We start from the raw sequence: 16,761 nt of genomic DNA, 5'->3' as shown, positions 1-16,761 counted from the left end.
AGACCAATTATACCATTCCAAACCAAAATATCAAAAAAAAAAAAAAAAGATTTTCAATTCTGGATCTAGATAAATAATTTCCAACTTGAAAGATCAATTATACAATTCTAAACCAAAATGTCAAAAAAAAAAAAAAAAGATTTTCAATTCTGGATTTAAATATTCAAAATTCAACTTTCTTGTATCGTCGTTGGTCGTATTATTAAATTCTGGATCTAAATATTCAAAATTCAAAATTCAAAATTCAAAATTCAAAATTCAAAATTCAAAATTCAAAATTCAAAATTCAAAATTCAAAATTCAAAATTCAAAATTCAACTTTGTCATATCGTCATTGTTGCATTACTCATATTATTAAAGTCTGGATCTAGATATTCAAAATTCAACTTTCTCGTATTGTCATTGTTGCATTGGTCATACTATTAAATTCTGGATCTAGATATTCAAAATTCAAAATTCAACTTTCTCAACATATCGTCATTGTCGCATTAATCGTATTATTAAATTCTGGATCTAGATATTCAAAATTCAAAATTCAATTTCCTCAACATATCATCATTGTCACATTGGTCGTATTATTAAATTCTGGATCTAGATATTCAAAATTCAAAATTCAACTTTCTCAATATATCGTCATTGTCGCATTGTCGTATTATTAAATTTCCACGGAATTCCATTTCTATGAATTAAGGATCAAGGATATAGAAGTCGGACAAATTTGCAAGGTCCCTCGAGGCGTTGCACTGTATCAGTAGAATCGGTTATGAAATAGGCGAGAATGTGTCGTTTAGCGAGAAACTGGCGCGCAATTTAGAAGCCGCGGGCTGGGGATTTTACGATGTAATTGGGCTTTAGGAGGAGGGCAAACGTTGTATATATATATATATCCCCGTTTGTAGCAACCGATCGTTACACCTAGCTACTAGAAACGTATTATCCTCCCCGAGCGTTGATATCCGTCGGCCAAGGGCAACATTTGCTCGGTTAATGCCGCTTACGAGAGCCACGTGGTGAAAACGAATTTATCTCGCGAAACGCTTCATGCGTTCGACGAGCATATAATTGGTCCAAGCGCGCTACTCATAATAACACGAAAAGAATATCCTCTTCCAAGCGTTCCAGGAATAAAACTCGCATAAACGATTCGCACGAAATGCAATATTTTTAATATCGATACAATGATTTCGCTTTTGAATGGCTTCCTTTATGAGACGCGTGTGTGTGATATCTTGCACGTTTCTGAGAATTAAGATTTGATTAAATGGAAGTCAGAGATGCAGATGAAGAATGTTAAGGAATTATTTTGGGAATTGTTTTCTGATTATCAAAGAAACGTTTAAGTACGTTTGCTTTTTGATTTAAAAATGCGTTTTGGAATCGAGATCAATCGTTCTTTTCTTTTGGAAAATTCAATATGGAATATTTGAGTCGGGAGAATCGCTCTGATATTTGAATAAAAATATATCTAAGAAAATTATAAAATTGTCGAGAATTGGTTTGCTAATGCGCGGAGAATGATCGTTTCACTTTCACTACTATTTTTCGCACAATTCTCGAGAGTTTTTACTCTCGAACTAATCTATAATCTTTCGATGCATTCTGGAATAGACGGTTTCTAGATATTTTCTGAATGATATTTCATTTTCAAATTCACATCCTTTCGATGCCATCTGAAATTTCCGGATATCGCTTCCGTCTTATAAATTTTCTCCATCACTTTTCCAACACAATCGAATATTGCATATCTTCCTCGACTTTAAAAAGAATTTTACTCTAAAACGAATGCATCTGAAACGTACGAGCTCCGGATATTCTTCTGAACGCGGCGAAAAATATTTTTCCCGATTCTTGAAAGTTTACTTTCGAACGAATCTATATTTCAATGCATTTGAAACATACGATTTCCGAGTCCTTATCCTTTTCTTCCATACGCGACGATAAATTTTACTCTCAAACGAACCCTTTCGATGCATCTGAAACATACGACTTCCGGTTATTCCTCTCTTTTCATTTTCCGAACGTATTTTTTCTCCACTCTCGAGAGTTTTAGCCTCAAACGAACTCTTTCGAAACATACGACTTCCGGATGTTTTATTCTTCAGAACAAAAGTGAAAAATATTTTTCTTTTACTCTCAAACAAATCCTTTCGAAACGCATTTGAAACGTATGAGTATTCCTTTCTTCCCATTCTACGAATCGATATTTTCCAGAACACATTTTAATCTCAAACGAATCCATTTGAAACACACCACACTTTTGGATATTCCATTTTTCCAATTTTCTGAACAAGATTTTTTAATCCTTTAATCTCAAACACCAATCCACACCCTTTCGACGCATCTGAAACATTCCTATCTTGAAAACAAGTTGATGGATATTTTCTTCGAAAGTTTTCACTTGGACATATGCATCTTCCAAATATCCCTCCCGTCATTTCTTCAAATCTTCTCCATTTACCTTGCATATTTTTCTTTCGTCCACGATCAAACGCACGTTTAAAATCCACCTTTCGTTAGAAAGCGGCCGGCCGATAAAAAAATTCAGCGTTGTCCACCGAGCATATCCGGAATGTATGTCTTTCGTGTAATATTCTCTCTCTTTCTCTCTCTCCCTCTCGAACGAACCAGTTGTGTTCCGTATTTTACACGCGTGTCAATTAAACGAACGAAACGAAAATAACGAAAAGCGGCCGGATCGGTCGTTTAAACCGATTCTCGGAATGCGAATTTCCGAGGCGATTTAATGGCCGAACGCGGCAACTAACTGTACGCAGTGTAGCTCGGCCCGTGTTCGTACACGCCAACTGCAACTATGTATCCGCAAGGCCATCCTCAAGGATGCGCGTATAGCAACAAGCTACTTAGAACTGGATACCGGTGTATCTCTACCCATCCGTAGATTTACTGCACCAGCCTGTCGAAACGAGCTTTTGTTTCTCTTGTTAAGCGCCGTGTCCTCTACCTCTCAATGACGCGAATACATACAGTTGAGATATATTTTTACGAACTCGTTTTCCTTCTTCTTCTTCTCCTTCGAACGTTTTCGTCTTGCGTTTGTTTTGCTCTGTCTTTCATTGTTGCGCAGTGTAGGGAGAAGGAACGAGAAGGACAGAGAATTTTATCGATCCGCAACTCGCGTTTGTTGTCCAGATATATTCGATTCGTTCTCGGTTGGTTTGTTTTCTTTGGCTTCTTGGAATTTTTATATTACGCGGTTTTAGATTATTCTAGAACGAACGAAACTCGGCGGGTATCGATTTTTTGCCAAGTTGGTAATAAGATAAGGATATTCTCGTCTTGGACGATTGTTTAGGTTAGGTTAGGTTGTTGTAATGTAGTGCAAAGGAGATTCCCTATTTTTCTTTTCGTTAAAAATTAAATTTTCATTCTCCGCATTGAATTCTGAATTTCTGAAATTTCTGATTCTTTAATTTTTCATCACCGTAAGATTTTTTCCACTGCCAACTACCGTTATAACGAGAAAAAATTAAACTTTCAGCGCGTGCGCAGTTGAACGTTTTCTTCCACACTCCTGATAATTCCATTTTTATCGCGATCCAGGGAAGAAGAACCTGCGTCAGGGTTAATAGCCCGGAGAGAATTGGAAATAAAACATCGAATTAGTTCTGCATAAGAGCAGAAGGATCCGGTTGGATGAAAATAGCCGTCATTCCTTTTTTTTTTTTTTGCAAAATTTTACGTCTTAGAAAAATTCGAAAGCCTTTTTTTCACCTTGCCCTAATGTCAACTTTATTTACTTTACCACTTCTCCCCCCACTCTTTTCCCGACCACGCGCACGGTTTTTACGCGACGGCGACGATCGTTCGGCCCGAGAGCGTGAAGCATGTAATTTTCCAGTCCGTTCCTTGGTGAAATTTCATTCGATTCGCAATTTCGTCACGTGACATACGTACGGCGTGAAATTATTCACGCTCGATATTTCTTTATCCGAAGGGATAGGTTAAGGTTGATAGGTCTAAGGAGAACGTTCCAATCTCGTGCAATCGTGAAATTCGAAAAAATACGAAAAGATCGTTCGGTGAATCGAAGCGTCTCGTTTCATTTCATTTCGTTTCGTTCGAGATGAAAAATATGGACAGGTTTGCGTAACAACGTTCGAAAGCCGCCGGTTTCGGATTCGAAAGCGACCGATTTCGAAAGACCGACCTTAAAATCGTCGTCATTATCGATTTCAAGATAGACACTCTCCGGATGAATATGGATGAGACACTATTAGAGGTCGGGGTAAGTGAAATTAATACGCGTGTACGAAGTCTGGACGCGAATAGATTGGGCAAACTCGAAAGCGGTGTCGATGTAAAAAAAAATCGCAAAGATTTTTCACAATTTCTCCACGTTTCTTTCATTTTCTCCTCGCGTTTGGATGTAAATATTCAATTAGCTTTCAATTACTTTTTTCATCGTTGAACGGTCGAAACGTGTCTGAGCAAAATGATCGAGCGCAGGCAAGCAAAGCAAAGTGTACGAGCGGCAAATACGTGGAATTGCAGGGGAAAGAATCGATCGTGGAACTTTTACTTTTACGAGGGGGAGTGTGGGCACGACACAACCGGCTGCCCACAACGTATCGTCCCACTCGCGATAGTCGTTTTAAGGACCTCTTCTCTTTCTCTCTCCCTCTTCTTCTCGACGACATTGTAGCCGAAAGAGAGGCTCCGACCTTTGCGCGCTCGTAAAAAACAAGTTTACGGCTTATGTGGCTGCGGTCTCTCCTACGTCTGAAATATTATTATTCTCCACTCTAAATCGAATTATGCGCGGGGGGAAAGGGGAGGAACTTTCGAAATATGCGAATCCTCCTCGCCTTCCATTTCGAAGGAATATTTCTCTCTTTCACGAATTATTAATTTTATACAAGTCGCGAATTATGAATATTTTAAATCGTTTAAAATCTAAAAATGTAACAAAGATTTTTCTTCGATTTTTTTTTAACACGATTTAAGAAACGTGTATATGCTTTCTATATATATTATGATAATGAAAGTTTTTTTGATAATCTTTATAACGTTAAATTAGCATTCGAATTTACGAAAGAAGAATTCTCAATTTTTAAAAAAAAAATATGAAATCGCATTCAAGGAGGAAGGGAAATAAAATATAAAAGAAGATATAAATCTTTGTAAATTTGAGGAAATTAATCTATTTGCTAAAAATTATTAGAATAGAAAGAATCTTAGAAGAATAGAAATAATCTTATATTTATTATATATTCGTATACGCGTATGAAATGATAATGAAAATTAACCCGAGTTGAGGATACGATAGGATATTGTACGTGGTTGGGCGAGATACGTACAAATGGAATAGGGAAGCGAGCAGAGATACGATGCCATTAATGAGTAACGCAAGCTGGCAGCGGTGTTATTTGCATGCTTGTGCGAACACATGGATGCCGGTTTTAGCCGGGGGATCGGTTTGCGAAACGCTCGCGGTCACATCGCCTCGTGAAAAAATTCGAAATTAACCACCCTCCCTCCTATCTTTTCGCAATTGAATCCCGGATAAATCTCAAAACGAGATAAAGAGAAATCCGTGCGAAATCCAATTCTAGGATATTCGTTCGCAAAATTTCGAAGAGAATATCGTGAGATGGAAAGAAAAATTGCTTATCTCTTCGAAATTAATACTCTCTCGCGTATTAAGTTCTCCCTTCTCTCCTATCTTTTGCAGAATTGAATCCTAGCTAGTGGCAACGAATATTCTGGAAAAGACGATGTTTCTACAACTCTGATCGGATTTCCTAATGGAACTGATGAAAAGCAATTACATTTTTCCCTATCTTTTTGAATTTCAAAGATTGATAATAAATATTTTAAAGGAAGATAAGAATTTCTGTAATACGTTTTATAATACATTCTTAGATTAGATTTCTTAATGGAACTGATGAAATTCTTCGCTATTAAATTTTCGCGATTAAATCTCAGCTAGTGATAACGAATATTCTAAAAGAAGATGAAAAGACTGTTTTATATAACTTTGATATCAAATATTAATGGAACTAGTGGAAAGAAATTAATTAGCACTTTTGCTATCTTTTGTAATCGAGTCCTAGCTAATGATAACGAATATTCTAAAAGAGAAGATAAAAGACGATGTTTCTATAACTCCAGATTTTCTAGTGGAAATTATCTTTTCTGCTACCTTTTCGCGATTAAATCTCAGCTAGCGATAACGAATATTCTAAATGAAGATAAAAAGACGATGTTTCTATATCAGGTATCGAAAATATCAACGAAAATAAATTAATAAATTATTTTCCCACCTACCATAATATTTCTAAAATATTTCCAATTAGAAAATATTGGAGGATGGAAAGAAATTTTATCTTACGAATAACGAATGTTTTAAAAGAAGAAAATTACTAAAAACTTCGATCAGATATAAAACATCCGACGAGAAAGAAATTACTTATATCTTTTTCAAGTTGCATCGCACAATTGATGATACGGTTAAATACGCGAGGAAATATTAACACGCCACTCGGAATCGATTGCGCAAGCGGCGAAAACTCGGGGGCCCCGGGTTGTCCATATTAGGTTCGCCGTTTCGTTCGCCATTTTAATATTCTGTCCCGTTACATGGCAAACACTTTGCACGCGTAAAACCCTACCTAAGTACACGAGACAAAATCTATTACCGTAGCTTCGAAGCGAACTCCAAGTCCAACCGGCGTTAATATCACCAACGCGACACCAACAATAACAATTCTTGAAAGCTTATTATTATCAATCTTAACCTTCCCTTCAACTCGAGTTCAACCGGAATAATAAGAATTACGCGTACGGGAGAAACGTTTCCACGACATATCCCGTAATAATGGTTCAGTTTATGGACAGGATCCCGACGAGAAAGAGAAACTGGGCCCACTGGTTCCTTCGACGCCCACGCGCCTCGAGGAATCAAGCCGAGGTCAAAGACTCCGCTGCTCACCTTCTGATGTCCTTCCTCGCGGGGGACAAATCGTTCTCCCCTCGACGCACCAACCCTTGAATTATTATGCAGACCTTCGAGCTATTAGTCGGCCCACTCGAACGCTTTTTCCCTTCTCTGATCGTCGAGTGCTCGTCTCTCTCCGCCGGAATGCCATACGTATTTCACGGAAACTTCTCTTTCGCGATGTGTTTACCAAATAAGACGCGCGACTTTGCCTCTCGAGGCGCTCAACCGAAGAGAACTCCTCGCTTCTCTTCATAGCCTTCTCGAGTGTTGTACGAGGGTCTTCTTCTCGTAGAAGTTTAATCAACGGGTGTCCGAAGAGGGTTTTTTTCTTTTTTTTTTCTCTCTCGAAGACACGATGGATCGATCGTGATTATAATCTTCCACGAGCCGAGGGCTTTCATCATCGATCGACGATGATGCCAACCCGCTTCCCCTCGAGGACCTTTTTATACCAGTTATCCGTCGATCTACGATCAGATACGATATATAGATTTAAGATTGTTTGTTGTAAATATTCACTCGCCTCGAGTCTGTTCTCATGGATTATTCTCAATTATCGGAACAATGATAAATTCGTATCGAAAAAATGGGAGGGAAGATCGTTCGTATTATATTGGCCAAGTTTTGCGAAAAAATTCCGAATGATACGAATCTATCTACGGTATAAGAATATATTTATCGAACGGTGGAGAACGTGTTTCCCTTCGTCTTGGTGCAGGTTAACATTTGAGATGTATTAATCGAACACGAATCGAAATAATTTCTCACTTTATTCAAGATAACCTCACCGTTACGTTATTCCACGTTTAACTTATAAAAATTTTCCTCCTACCTCTTAACGATTATTCCTGTCGAATCCCTGTCAAAAGTAGATTTGTTTCGTATCTCGATGACAAGATTGTTCCACGAGGATACCTCAATCCTGGATTAGAAAATCGTGATCAGCCGGTTCATTATCGAAGGAAAAATGGCGGAAGGAACCACTGTTCCGTTAAGGACACGAGCATGCGCGTTTGCATGCGCGTTTGCATGCGCGTTTGCATGCGCGCAAACATATATATATATATATATATCGCTATAGGACACAAGGCGTAGCAAGCGTTAGTCTCTGGCACACTACATATCTCTTGTAACGCTCTCTTGTAAGAAGAAGGCCGTAAGTCCGGTCACATAACGGTCCAGTTATGGTATGGCGAGGAAGCGATCTCTCGCCTCGACACACGATTCCCTCGTTACACGAACCAGCCCTCCTCCGTCCCTAGTATTTTCTTCCCTCTTCCCTTCTTTTTCTTCCTCTCGCGCGCATCGCTTCACCTTCCCTCCATCCTCCTTCGGATACACGCTTCTTCCTCTAGCGCGTGTAACTGCGCGTGCGTTCACGCCTCCGCATCTTTTTTCCCCCTCCCTTCCTCCTCGCCCTTCCTTCCTCCCTGCCGTGAGTCGCGCGGACGTCGCATCGTCGATCGAGAGCCTCTTCCTCCGTGCTCGAAACGTTATTCCGCTTCTTTCACGGAGTGATTTCTTACGTAATTTCGTTTTACGCGTCGTCGAGCACCTTTAACGATTAGTCAGCGTCATGGTGTTTTTTCCGTTTTCGAGGGGAAGTTAATTCCGTACTCGAGGCGCATGGGTAAACGGGATTCGACACAGAAGGGGATTATTATTCGAGATGTCGTACTTGTTTTTCGATGTCTCTGTTCCACGTGTGATTTATTCCATGTTTATTTGTATTGGGAAGGAAGAAGGATAGGATTGCATGGGAATTCGACGATTCGACGATCGTCTCCAAGTTTCTGTAGTCGATTGGAAATCGAACTAGATTATTCGTCGTAAGATCGGTGTAAAAAGAATCGATTACACAGAACGAACGAACCATTTTTCCTTGATAAACGATCGACAAAGTGTTCGTCAGCGGCGCAACGAAGGTACAACGATTCGACCGTTATTAACCTCGATAGCGCGCAATTATCGCGAATCACGTTCAAAAATTGTGCAACCCAAGTGAGAATCTAATAACTCGGATAAACTGTGAGCCTGTTAACAAGGTTAGAGGATACGTATTTCCATTCTGAGTCGCTGAGAACGTTAAATCGTCCGATATATAAATTGACGAGAAGATGTTTTATCAATCTTTTGTCACTTACCAATTGCGTGGGCATGGTGTTGCAAGACCTGAGCGGCAGGTTGTAAGTTATAGGGGTGGGTTGGCTTCTATACTCTTGCAGGCAAGAGCTGTTCTTCGACAACCCCCTAGGATACACCAGACCATGGAAATCCGTTTTTCCCTCGGTCGAGATGTACACGATTATCGACTCACTCGCACACTCGATCTGCACAGTGCTCGCTATCCCAACGGTCGCTGTAAAGAGAATATAACAGAGTTAATTCATTCATTCAGTCAGAAGAACAAAGAAACGAATTTTTAACTGGTTAAAAATTTCGAACAAATTCCACCAATTACTTATTTTAAATAATTTTATATTATTAGTTGATCCATTTTTCGTATAAATTCGACAATTAAAACAGCGAATTATCTAAGCAATTTTTATTATTAAATTTTATTCCAGATATTCGATGTTAACCAATCAATTCGGATAATTTTTTTTCTTTTTTTACAAGTCTTGGCGAGAGAGGAAGAGAAAGGGAAGGGAAGACCGCTTTTAAAATCGTTACAACGTCGTAACAATCGATTTTCAACTTATAACGTTTGTTATCCGCTCTCCCACGACACTCTCCTCCGTTCAGCTTATCTATTAGTAGTACAGTAGTTTAACTGTAAATCGAATCGAGAGGAGCGTCGATTCGACGAGTGAGCGAATGATGTAACGGTGCCCGATCAATTACAAACGGTTCGCACTTTTATCCTCGGCAACGGGTCGAGGCATCGCGATACTTCGTTAATTACACCATCGAACGCTCTGTTTTTCGATTGATAATTCGGTCCACGTTTGCTAGAGTCGTCGTACGCAGCGGGATATTTGCCTCTGAAAAAATTTTCTTTTCATGAGTAAATGAAAAAATTTTTATAATTGATTGAACATTTGACCCATATTACAGTATTTTTTTTCATATTTTTTTAAATTATTAATATGGTGACATGGTCAATCTCCAAATTGAAAAATAAAATTATTATTTACAATCTTATTATTATTTTTTTAATCTCATTAATTTTTGATCGAATTAATTGTATTAGATATGTGTATGTGCTAAATTTACTAAAATTAAAATTAAAATTACTAGCTGCTACTGAAGTTATAGTAATTTTTATTATTATGTTGTGTTTGTATCGTGCCAAATTTACTAAAATTAAAATTAAAATTACTAGCTGCTACTGAAGTAGTTATAGTAATTTTTATTATTATCGATATTAATTATGCGGTATCAATCTCGAGATAATCGGTCGAAATTTTTGTATGTAAAATTATTGTGCATTTAATATATTAATTTTTTTCAAACGATAAACTTTCAACATTTACTTTTTTATCATTCTTTAACTCACATTGAATATCAAAAATTGAAAAAAGTTTCAATTTCGTAAAATATATAAAATGAAGTGGCTCGAGTTCAATCGATTCGGATATTTTCATGTACAATATCAATAAGAAATTTTAAAAAGATCTATATCGTAAGGATAGAGTAATAACAACACGTATAACGAAGATATGAAAATCTTTTAATAAAAATCTCTCGTTTATGAATGTTGCGTATATATTTTTAACACCAAAACCTTATCCATTATTCATTCTATCACGTAAATAACTGGACGTGTAACTGACAGTTTCAAATATTAGACTGTACGAAAAGTAATTTTGTTTTCTCACACGAGTGTCGCTCCAATCGAACGTTTTGTGCAGCCAACTTCACTCTAAACCGCGTTGTATCGTATATTTCGAGAGTTGGCATTTCGTGGTTTATTTATTAAGAAAAATTCATTCGATTCTGTGCGGTTGTGTTTGTCATGCATGATACAAGACTAAAAGAAGCATATTTTACTTCTTTATTAGTGAAAAGGTAAGAATATTGTCCAGGTAAGAAAAAAAAGTTACGCGAAATCTATAGAGAAAGTGTATTAACAGAGCATGCCAATATCAAACCTGGTTTTCAAATTTCGTTCCAACAATTTCCACGTTAAAGATGTATCAGTTGAATGAAAACAAAGTAAAGGCATCGATCGAAGCAAACGAATAACGACTCGAGAAATTGCTACGAGATCGAACGAATACAAATTACAATATTAATCGCGAAAAATTCATTCTCGTGTTTTCTACTGTTCGTTCCACTAGCGTTAGATTAATTTTTATTATCGGATAATTTGCACAACGACATTTTATATTTTAGATCACGTTAATATAGATCGTTACCTTTACTCAATAAAAACTAGACCAAATTCTTTCGAAGGTTTCCTCTTTCTCGCAAGAATTCTTTATTTCTTTCACGCATTACGATACTCGTTAAATGAATCGATTAGATATTTTTTTACGATCGTTCGATACAAATTGCGTAGGAACGAGGAAATGGAATTTGCTTTCTCCTTTAATCGACGAAGCAACAATTATGCCAAGATTATCCCGTTGAAAAAGAAAAAAGAAAATAAAGAATTAAGTGAGAAAAACTTCATCTTGAGTTGATAATTTCACGAAATCGGGAAACGACTCCTCGAGGCTATTTAATTACGAAACAGACGAGCGAGAGAAACGTTAAAAATAATCCACGAATGTTCAATACGTTTAAAAAGAATTATCGACTGAGTGACGACAAAAAACTGACAACGATCATTTTCGATCATACCTATCTACCTGTGAGGCAGACAATGATGGGAGAGTCGTGAACTTGACTCTCTCGCCCCATCTTTTTCTCTCCATCTCAAGAACCAATGAAAATTCGCCGCTGTGCAATAATTCAATTTCCAGCATCGCTCTTCCTTCGAGCGTCGCGAGAGACAAGGAGCGAGCATGGAGGATAGAAAGAGAAGGATAGATCTTTTTTTCACTCGAGTAATCGCTTTTTTTTTCCTTCGCGTTCTAAAACGTAACCTGTTCGAATAAAAAGAAAAAACCTATCCAAACGTTACGTAAACAACGAAGATTCATTCTTCTTGGTTCTTTATTTCTTTTTTTCACCGTGGCAAATAAGTAAGTCAAGGAAGAATTGCCGCTCGAGGAGGAGGAAAGATCTTTCCATGACACTTTTTTCCCTCTTTACGTAAGCGATGTGTAACGAAACAACGACGACGATAATCGATGGAGCCGTCGAAACGAGCCACGGTGCGTTGACTAATTAACGGATTAACGAGAGGAGCGTGATTACCTGTGTGTCGGAGGGGGCCATTTAAGGTTGACAACCATCCTTTCCCACCCGTCCTTCTCCTCTTTTCTCTGCGATACGAACGTTTCCCGCCGGCGAGCCAATTAACCGCACGCGAAAATACAACAACGTTGTTGTTGCTGCAAACGTTGCTCGAGTCGATATCCTCGTGGCAAGGAGTCGAACAGGAATCGAGAAGGAAAAAGAAAGAAAGAAAGGGAAAAAAAATAAAAGAGACGAGGAGAGGTCGTCGACCAAGCGAGAACCATTCCGTTTCACGCTTCCAAACGCGATTCCTCTCGCGCTTTTTCCAACGTTTCTTTCCCCGCGTGGCGGATCTGGGATAAAGCGGGGACTGGGAAAAACGGAGGATTCTGCACGCTCGGTATACATCGATTCTTCTTCCAGGAACCGAGATTCCTGGTGAAGGGATTCTTATTAAAGCTGCTCGCTCGCGCTCACGGTTCCAGCCGATCCTCCTCCTCCTCCTCCTTCTATGAGAAACGTAGTCGAGAACCTGGCTATGTTTTTCTTTTTTTTTTCGATCTCGACGCTTTTTCGAGGCGTGGAAAAGTGCGTATTATCGCAAAAAGCTATGAGAATCATCATAGAGTGTTCAATTTTTGTTCTCGAGGATATTTAATATAAAGAAGGAAGGTTGGGGAAATTTAGAGATTTATTAGTCGATGGATCGAGTAGATTATTTTATATAATGGAATAACTTGAATACGTGTTTCGTGGAATACGTTTAAAGAATCGAACGTAGTGAAAATAGATGTTAAAGTTGATAAAGTTAATCGAGGTTGTTAATTGGGATACAATAGATACATTAAAAGAAGTTATCTTCAATTTTATTTATCCTTTGTTTTTCACTGTTTGAAATTTAAAAAACAAGGGAAAAAAACAATTTCACATAGACCATCATGATTGTTCCATCCTTTGGATTAATAAATTTGAAACTATCATTCATCGAGCTCATCATTAACTTTTTTATCAATTCATTAACAATTATAATTTCAATGAGAATTTATTCTTTCTTAATCTTCTTCCTTCCGTTCCTTTAACACGAATAAGAAAGAAGAGATACATCTCAACGAAACTTATCATATCACCGATAACGATTCGAAAGATAAAAAAAAAGAAAAAAACAGGCAATCGAATATTTCAACGCTCTCTTCAAAAAAATCTCCTTCCTTCCGTTCCTTTAACACTAATAAGAAAGAAAAAATATATCTCAACGAAACTTATCATATCACTGATAATGATTCGAAAGATAAAAAAAAAGAAAAAAACAGGCAATCGAATATTTCAACGCTCTCTTCAAAAAAACCTCCTTTCTTTCGTTCCTTTAACACGAATAAGAAAGAAGAGATATATCTCAACGAAACTTATCATATCAGCGATAACGATTCGAAAGAAAAACGAAAGAAAAGAACAGGCAATGGAATATTTCAACGATCGCTTCAACATTTCAAGGACCATTAAAACGATACGCAAACACCTTTCTACGTCTTCTTCACGGATATCATCGGTCATAGATGGAAAAGTTGCGTGGAAATTCTCGCGGAAACGACGTAATTACGAGGCGAAAAAAAGGGTGAGAGAGTGAGAATCCTGATAGAAAGAGAGAGAAACGTTATCCATGTGTTAAATAGGAGACACGTGCGACGATGTGTGAGTCGCACGCCGGAAATGGAAGGTACTTGACCTTAGGGTAGAGGAGACTTTCCTGTATATCTCCATCCATCCTGAAGGAGGAGGAGGAGGTAAATCCGCGGACGAGAAGCATAGAAAAAACCGTTCGTCCACGTGTTCTTCGATTCTCCTTTCTTCCTTTCTTCCTCTCTTTCTCTTTCTCGCTTTCGTCTCCTCGAGGATGGTCGTTTCCTCGTCTGAGTCATCGGGGGTGAAACAAAGGCGTGTACCCGGCCGCAATTTGCAAACGACACGCGAGCCACGCGGTTTCCGGTACCGGACTGTGTCTTTTATTCTCTCTCGTCGAATATATACACTCTCCTTGTCTCGTGAGAAAGATGCTTGAAATTTTGAGCTTTGAATGTGTATTTTTTTTTTTGTGTGTAAAAAGAGAGATACGAAATGTTTTTAATTTGATTCGAAGTTGTCGAGTTGAATAATAACTCGAATAATAAAATTATCAAAATAAATTGTATCTAGAAAAACGTTTATAAAGTTTAGCTTGAAATTTTGTTCTTTAAAAAAGTATAATCATGAAAAGAGAAGAGTAGGAGAAATTTTTAATAATTTAAAATTGCATAAATTATAATATAAATCCGTATATAACATTATATTGAATATCGATTGTCAAATTTAAAATTTTGTTCTTTAAACTTTGAAAATATATGTATATATATATTTTTTATAGAAAAGAGAAATACAAAGAAAATAATTTAAAATCGAAAAGAGAAAATATTTAAAATTGCATAAATTATAATATAAATCCATATATAACATTATATTGAATATGGATTGTCAAATTTTGTTCTTTAAACTTTGAAAATATATATATTTTTTATAGAAAAGAGAAATACAAAGAAAATAATTTAAAAAGAGAAAATATTTAAAATTGCATAAATTATAATATAAATCCGTATATAACATTACATTGAATATCGATTGTCAAATTTAAAATTTTTTTTAAACTTTGAAAATATATGTATATATATTTTTTATAGAAAAGAAAAATACAAAAAAAATAATTTAAAATCGAAGCGACGCGAATCGTACATTACGCTGTTACGAACGAAGAGTGACGTAAATGCGTTGAACAACAATTGTGCGAGTTGAAAATTGCGATTCCACGCAAAAGCGTCGTGGAATGGCTGTCATTCGCGTGGAAGAAGTGCGTTTGACCGGTCGAAAGAGTCCAAAAGTTTGTCGCGGCGGGACGCACAGTTATGCAACAGCTCTGCGGCTTTCCGTGCCTGAGATTTTAATGCACCGCGATGAACACGAGCGGCATAACGTATCGGGCGACGTAACAACAGATCGTCGGTCGCACACGCACAACTTCCTGTCGTTGCGATCAATTCGTTCCAATCCGTTGAAAAGAACTCCCCTGTCCACTGCTCGTTTCACGAATCGTTCGCAAACAAATCTGAAAACCGATTGAATAATGCAACTAAACGATGTATCATCGAGTTTTAATCCCAATATTAATAAAACGGAGACGCAATTTTTTCTTGATGAAAATTGAAGATGTAAAATGAAATTGTGCAAACTCGAGAAACGTTTAAGTATCGAAGGATCAGATAAAAAAGTAAGCGTGCTAAATTTTTTATAACAAGGCAAATATAAAGTATAATGCGTTAGATAAGTTGATATTTATTCAGAGAGAAATCTCGTATTTATCCAGAGGAAAAGTGTAATATTTAGAGAAAAAATTCGTATTTATCGAAATGAATAAATGTTTAATTATAAAAACACTTTGATATTCGATACAACGTTAAAATAATATTCTTCTCTTTAATAAATTTCCCGCCTATTTCCTTTTCATTTCGTGTCACCCTATGATGATTTTCTCGCGGTTTAATTTTAATTTAACCAAATGATTTTCTCGAGGGAAACGGGTTAACGAGCCGAAATTCAGCAAGGCGAGAATCTGCATAATCGGCGAACCATCCCGTTGCGGTATTGCGAAACTACACCTTTTTGAACGTCCGCCAAGAATTAGAGGAGAGGATGCGCCCGGTGGGCGAGCAATTTGCATTGTCGCGCGCCGCTGCTCGCCGCTGCTCAATTTTTTCCGAAAATTTCCAAATATATCTTCGAACAACCTTATCCTTCTCTCGTTAAATTAGCTTACGTTACTTATATTAAATCATTCTCTATCTCTTCGCTCCTTTTTCTCGTTTCATCCACTTTATTCAACGGATGGAACACAATAAGAACTTGTAGAATTTTTCCAATTTTCTCAAATCAATTAAGATGATATTCTTTTCCATTATTTCTCTCCTTAAGCTCAAGATGTAGATATAGATAGATGCGAGAGAGATATAATTTCCATTTGATATTTTCAAATATCATTTCCTGTAGCATGCATAGCGTATGCAAGAAAAAGATGAAGATATAATTTCTAGCCTTCCCTAAGCCTGCCTCTTTCTCTCTCTCTCTCTGTCAATATTTTCAACGCCGTCGCTCTAACGTCGCAAAAAAGGGTCGTAAAAAGAAACGAGTTCGGGAACGGACACAATTTCTGGACGCGTGGCTCGCCACTCGAACAGCTACCGTTAGACCCAACCTCGAGTCTAAAAACTATTTTTCCATTCCCTTCCTCCTTCCCTCGTTATAACTGTCATATTGCACGCGACTCGCGTCCGCATCCTCCGCGACGTGATCCCGCTAACGAGCGGAAATAAAAGCGGGTACGTTATTTTCGACCGATTAAAAGAAACTTGTCGAAACGGATCGATGAATTTATATCATCGGAGAAAATCGATCCATTTTCGTCTCTTTCTCTCTTCTAGCCCTCCTCGTAG

The 16,761-nt window shown here is 37.5% G+C and overlaps 1 protein-coding gene across 3 annotated transcripts in view; it reads right to left on the bottom strand.

Annotated features, from left to right (window-relative positions):
- LOC100578515 overlaps positions 1 to 16,761 on the bottom strand; it is a 68,453-nt gene that overhangs the window by 19,037 nt on the left and 32,655 nt on the right. For all 3 annotated transcript variants that reach the window (XM_026445075.1, XM_026445076.1, XM_026445077.1), the window contains one exon: positions 9,106 to 9,320. In XM_026445075.1, the coding sequence (XP_026300860.1) occupies positions 9,106 to 9,320 (215 nt within the window). The remainder of the gene's footprint in view (positions 1 to 9,105; positions 9,321 to 16,761) is intronic.

Source organism: Apis mellifera, linkage group LG14, assembly GCF_003254395.2.
Source record: "Apis mellifera strain DH4 linkage group LG14, Amel_HAv3.1, whole genome shotgun sequence".
In the NCBI taxonomy this organism is placed as follows: Eukaryota; Metazoa; Arthropoda; class Insecta; order Hymenoptera; family Apidae; genus Apis; species Apis mellifera.
The sequence above is the reverse complement of the archived record's forward strand: the minus strand, read 5'-3'. Positions and strand labels throughout refer to the sequence as shown.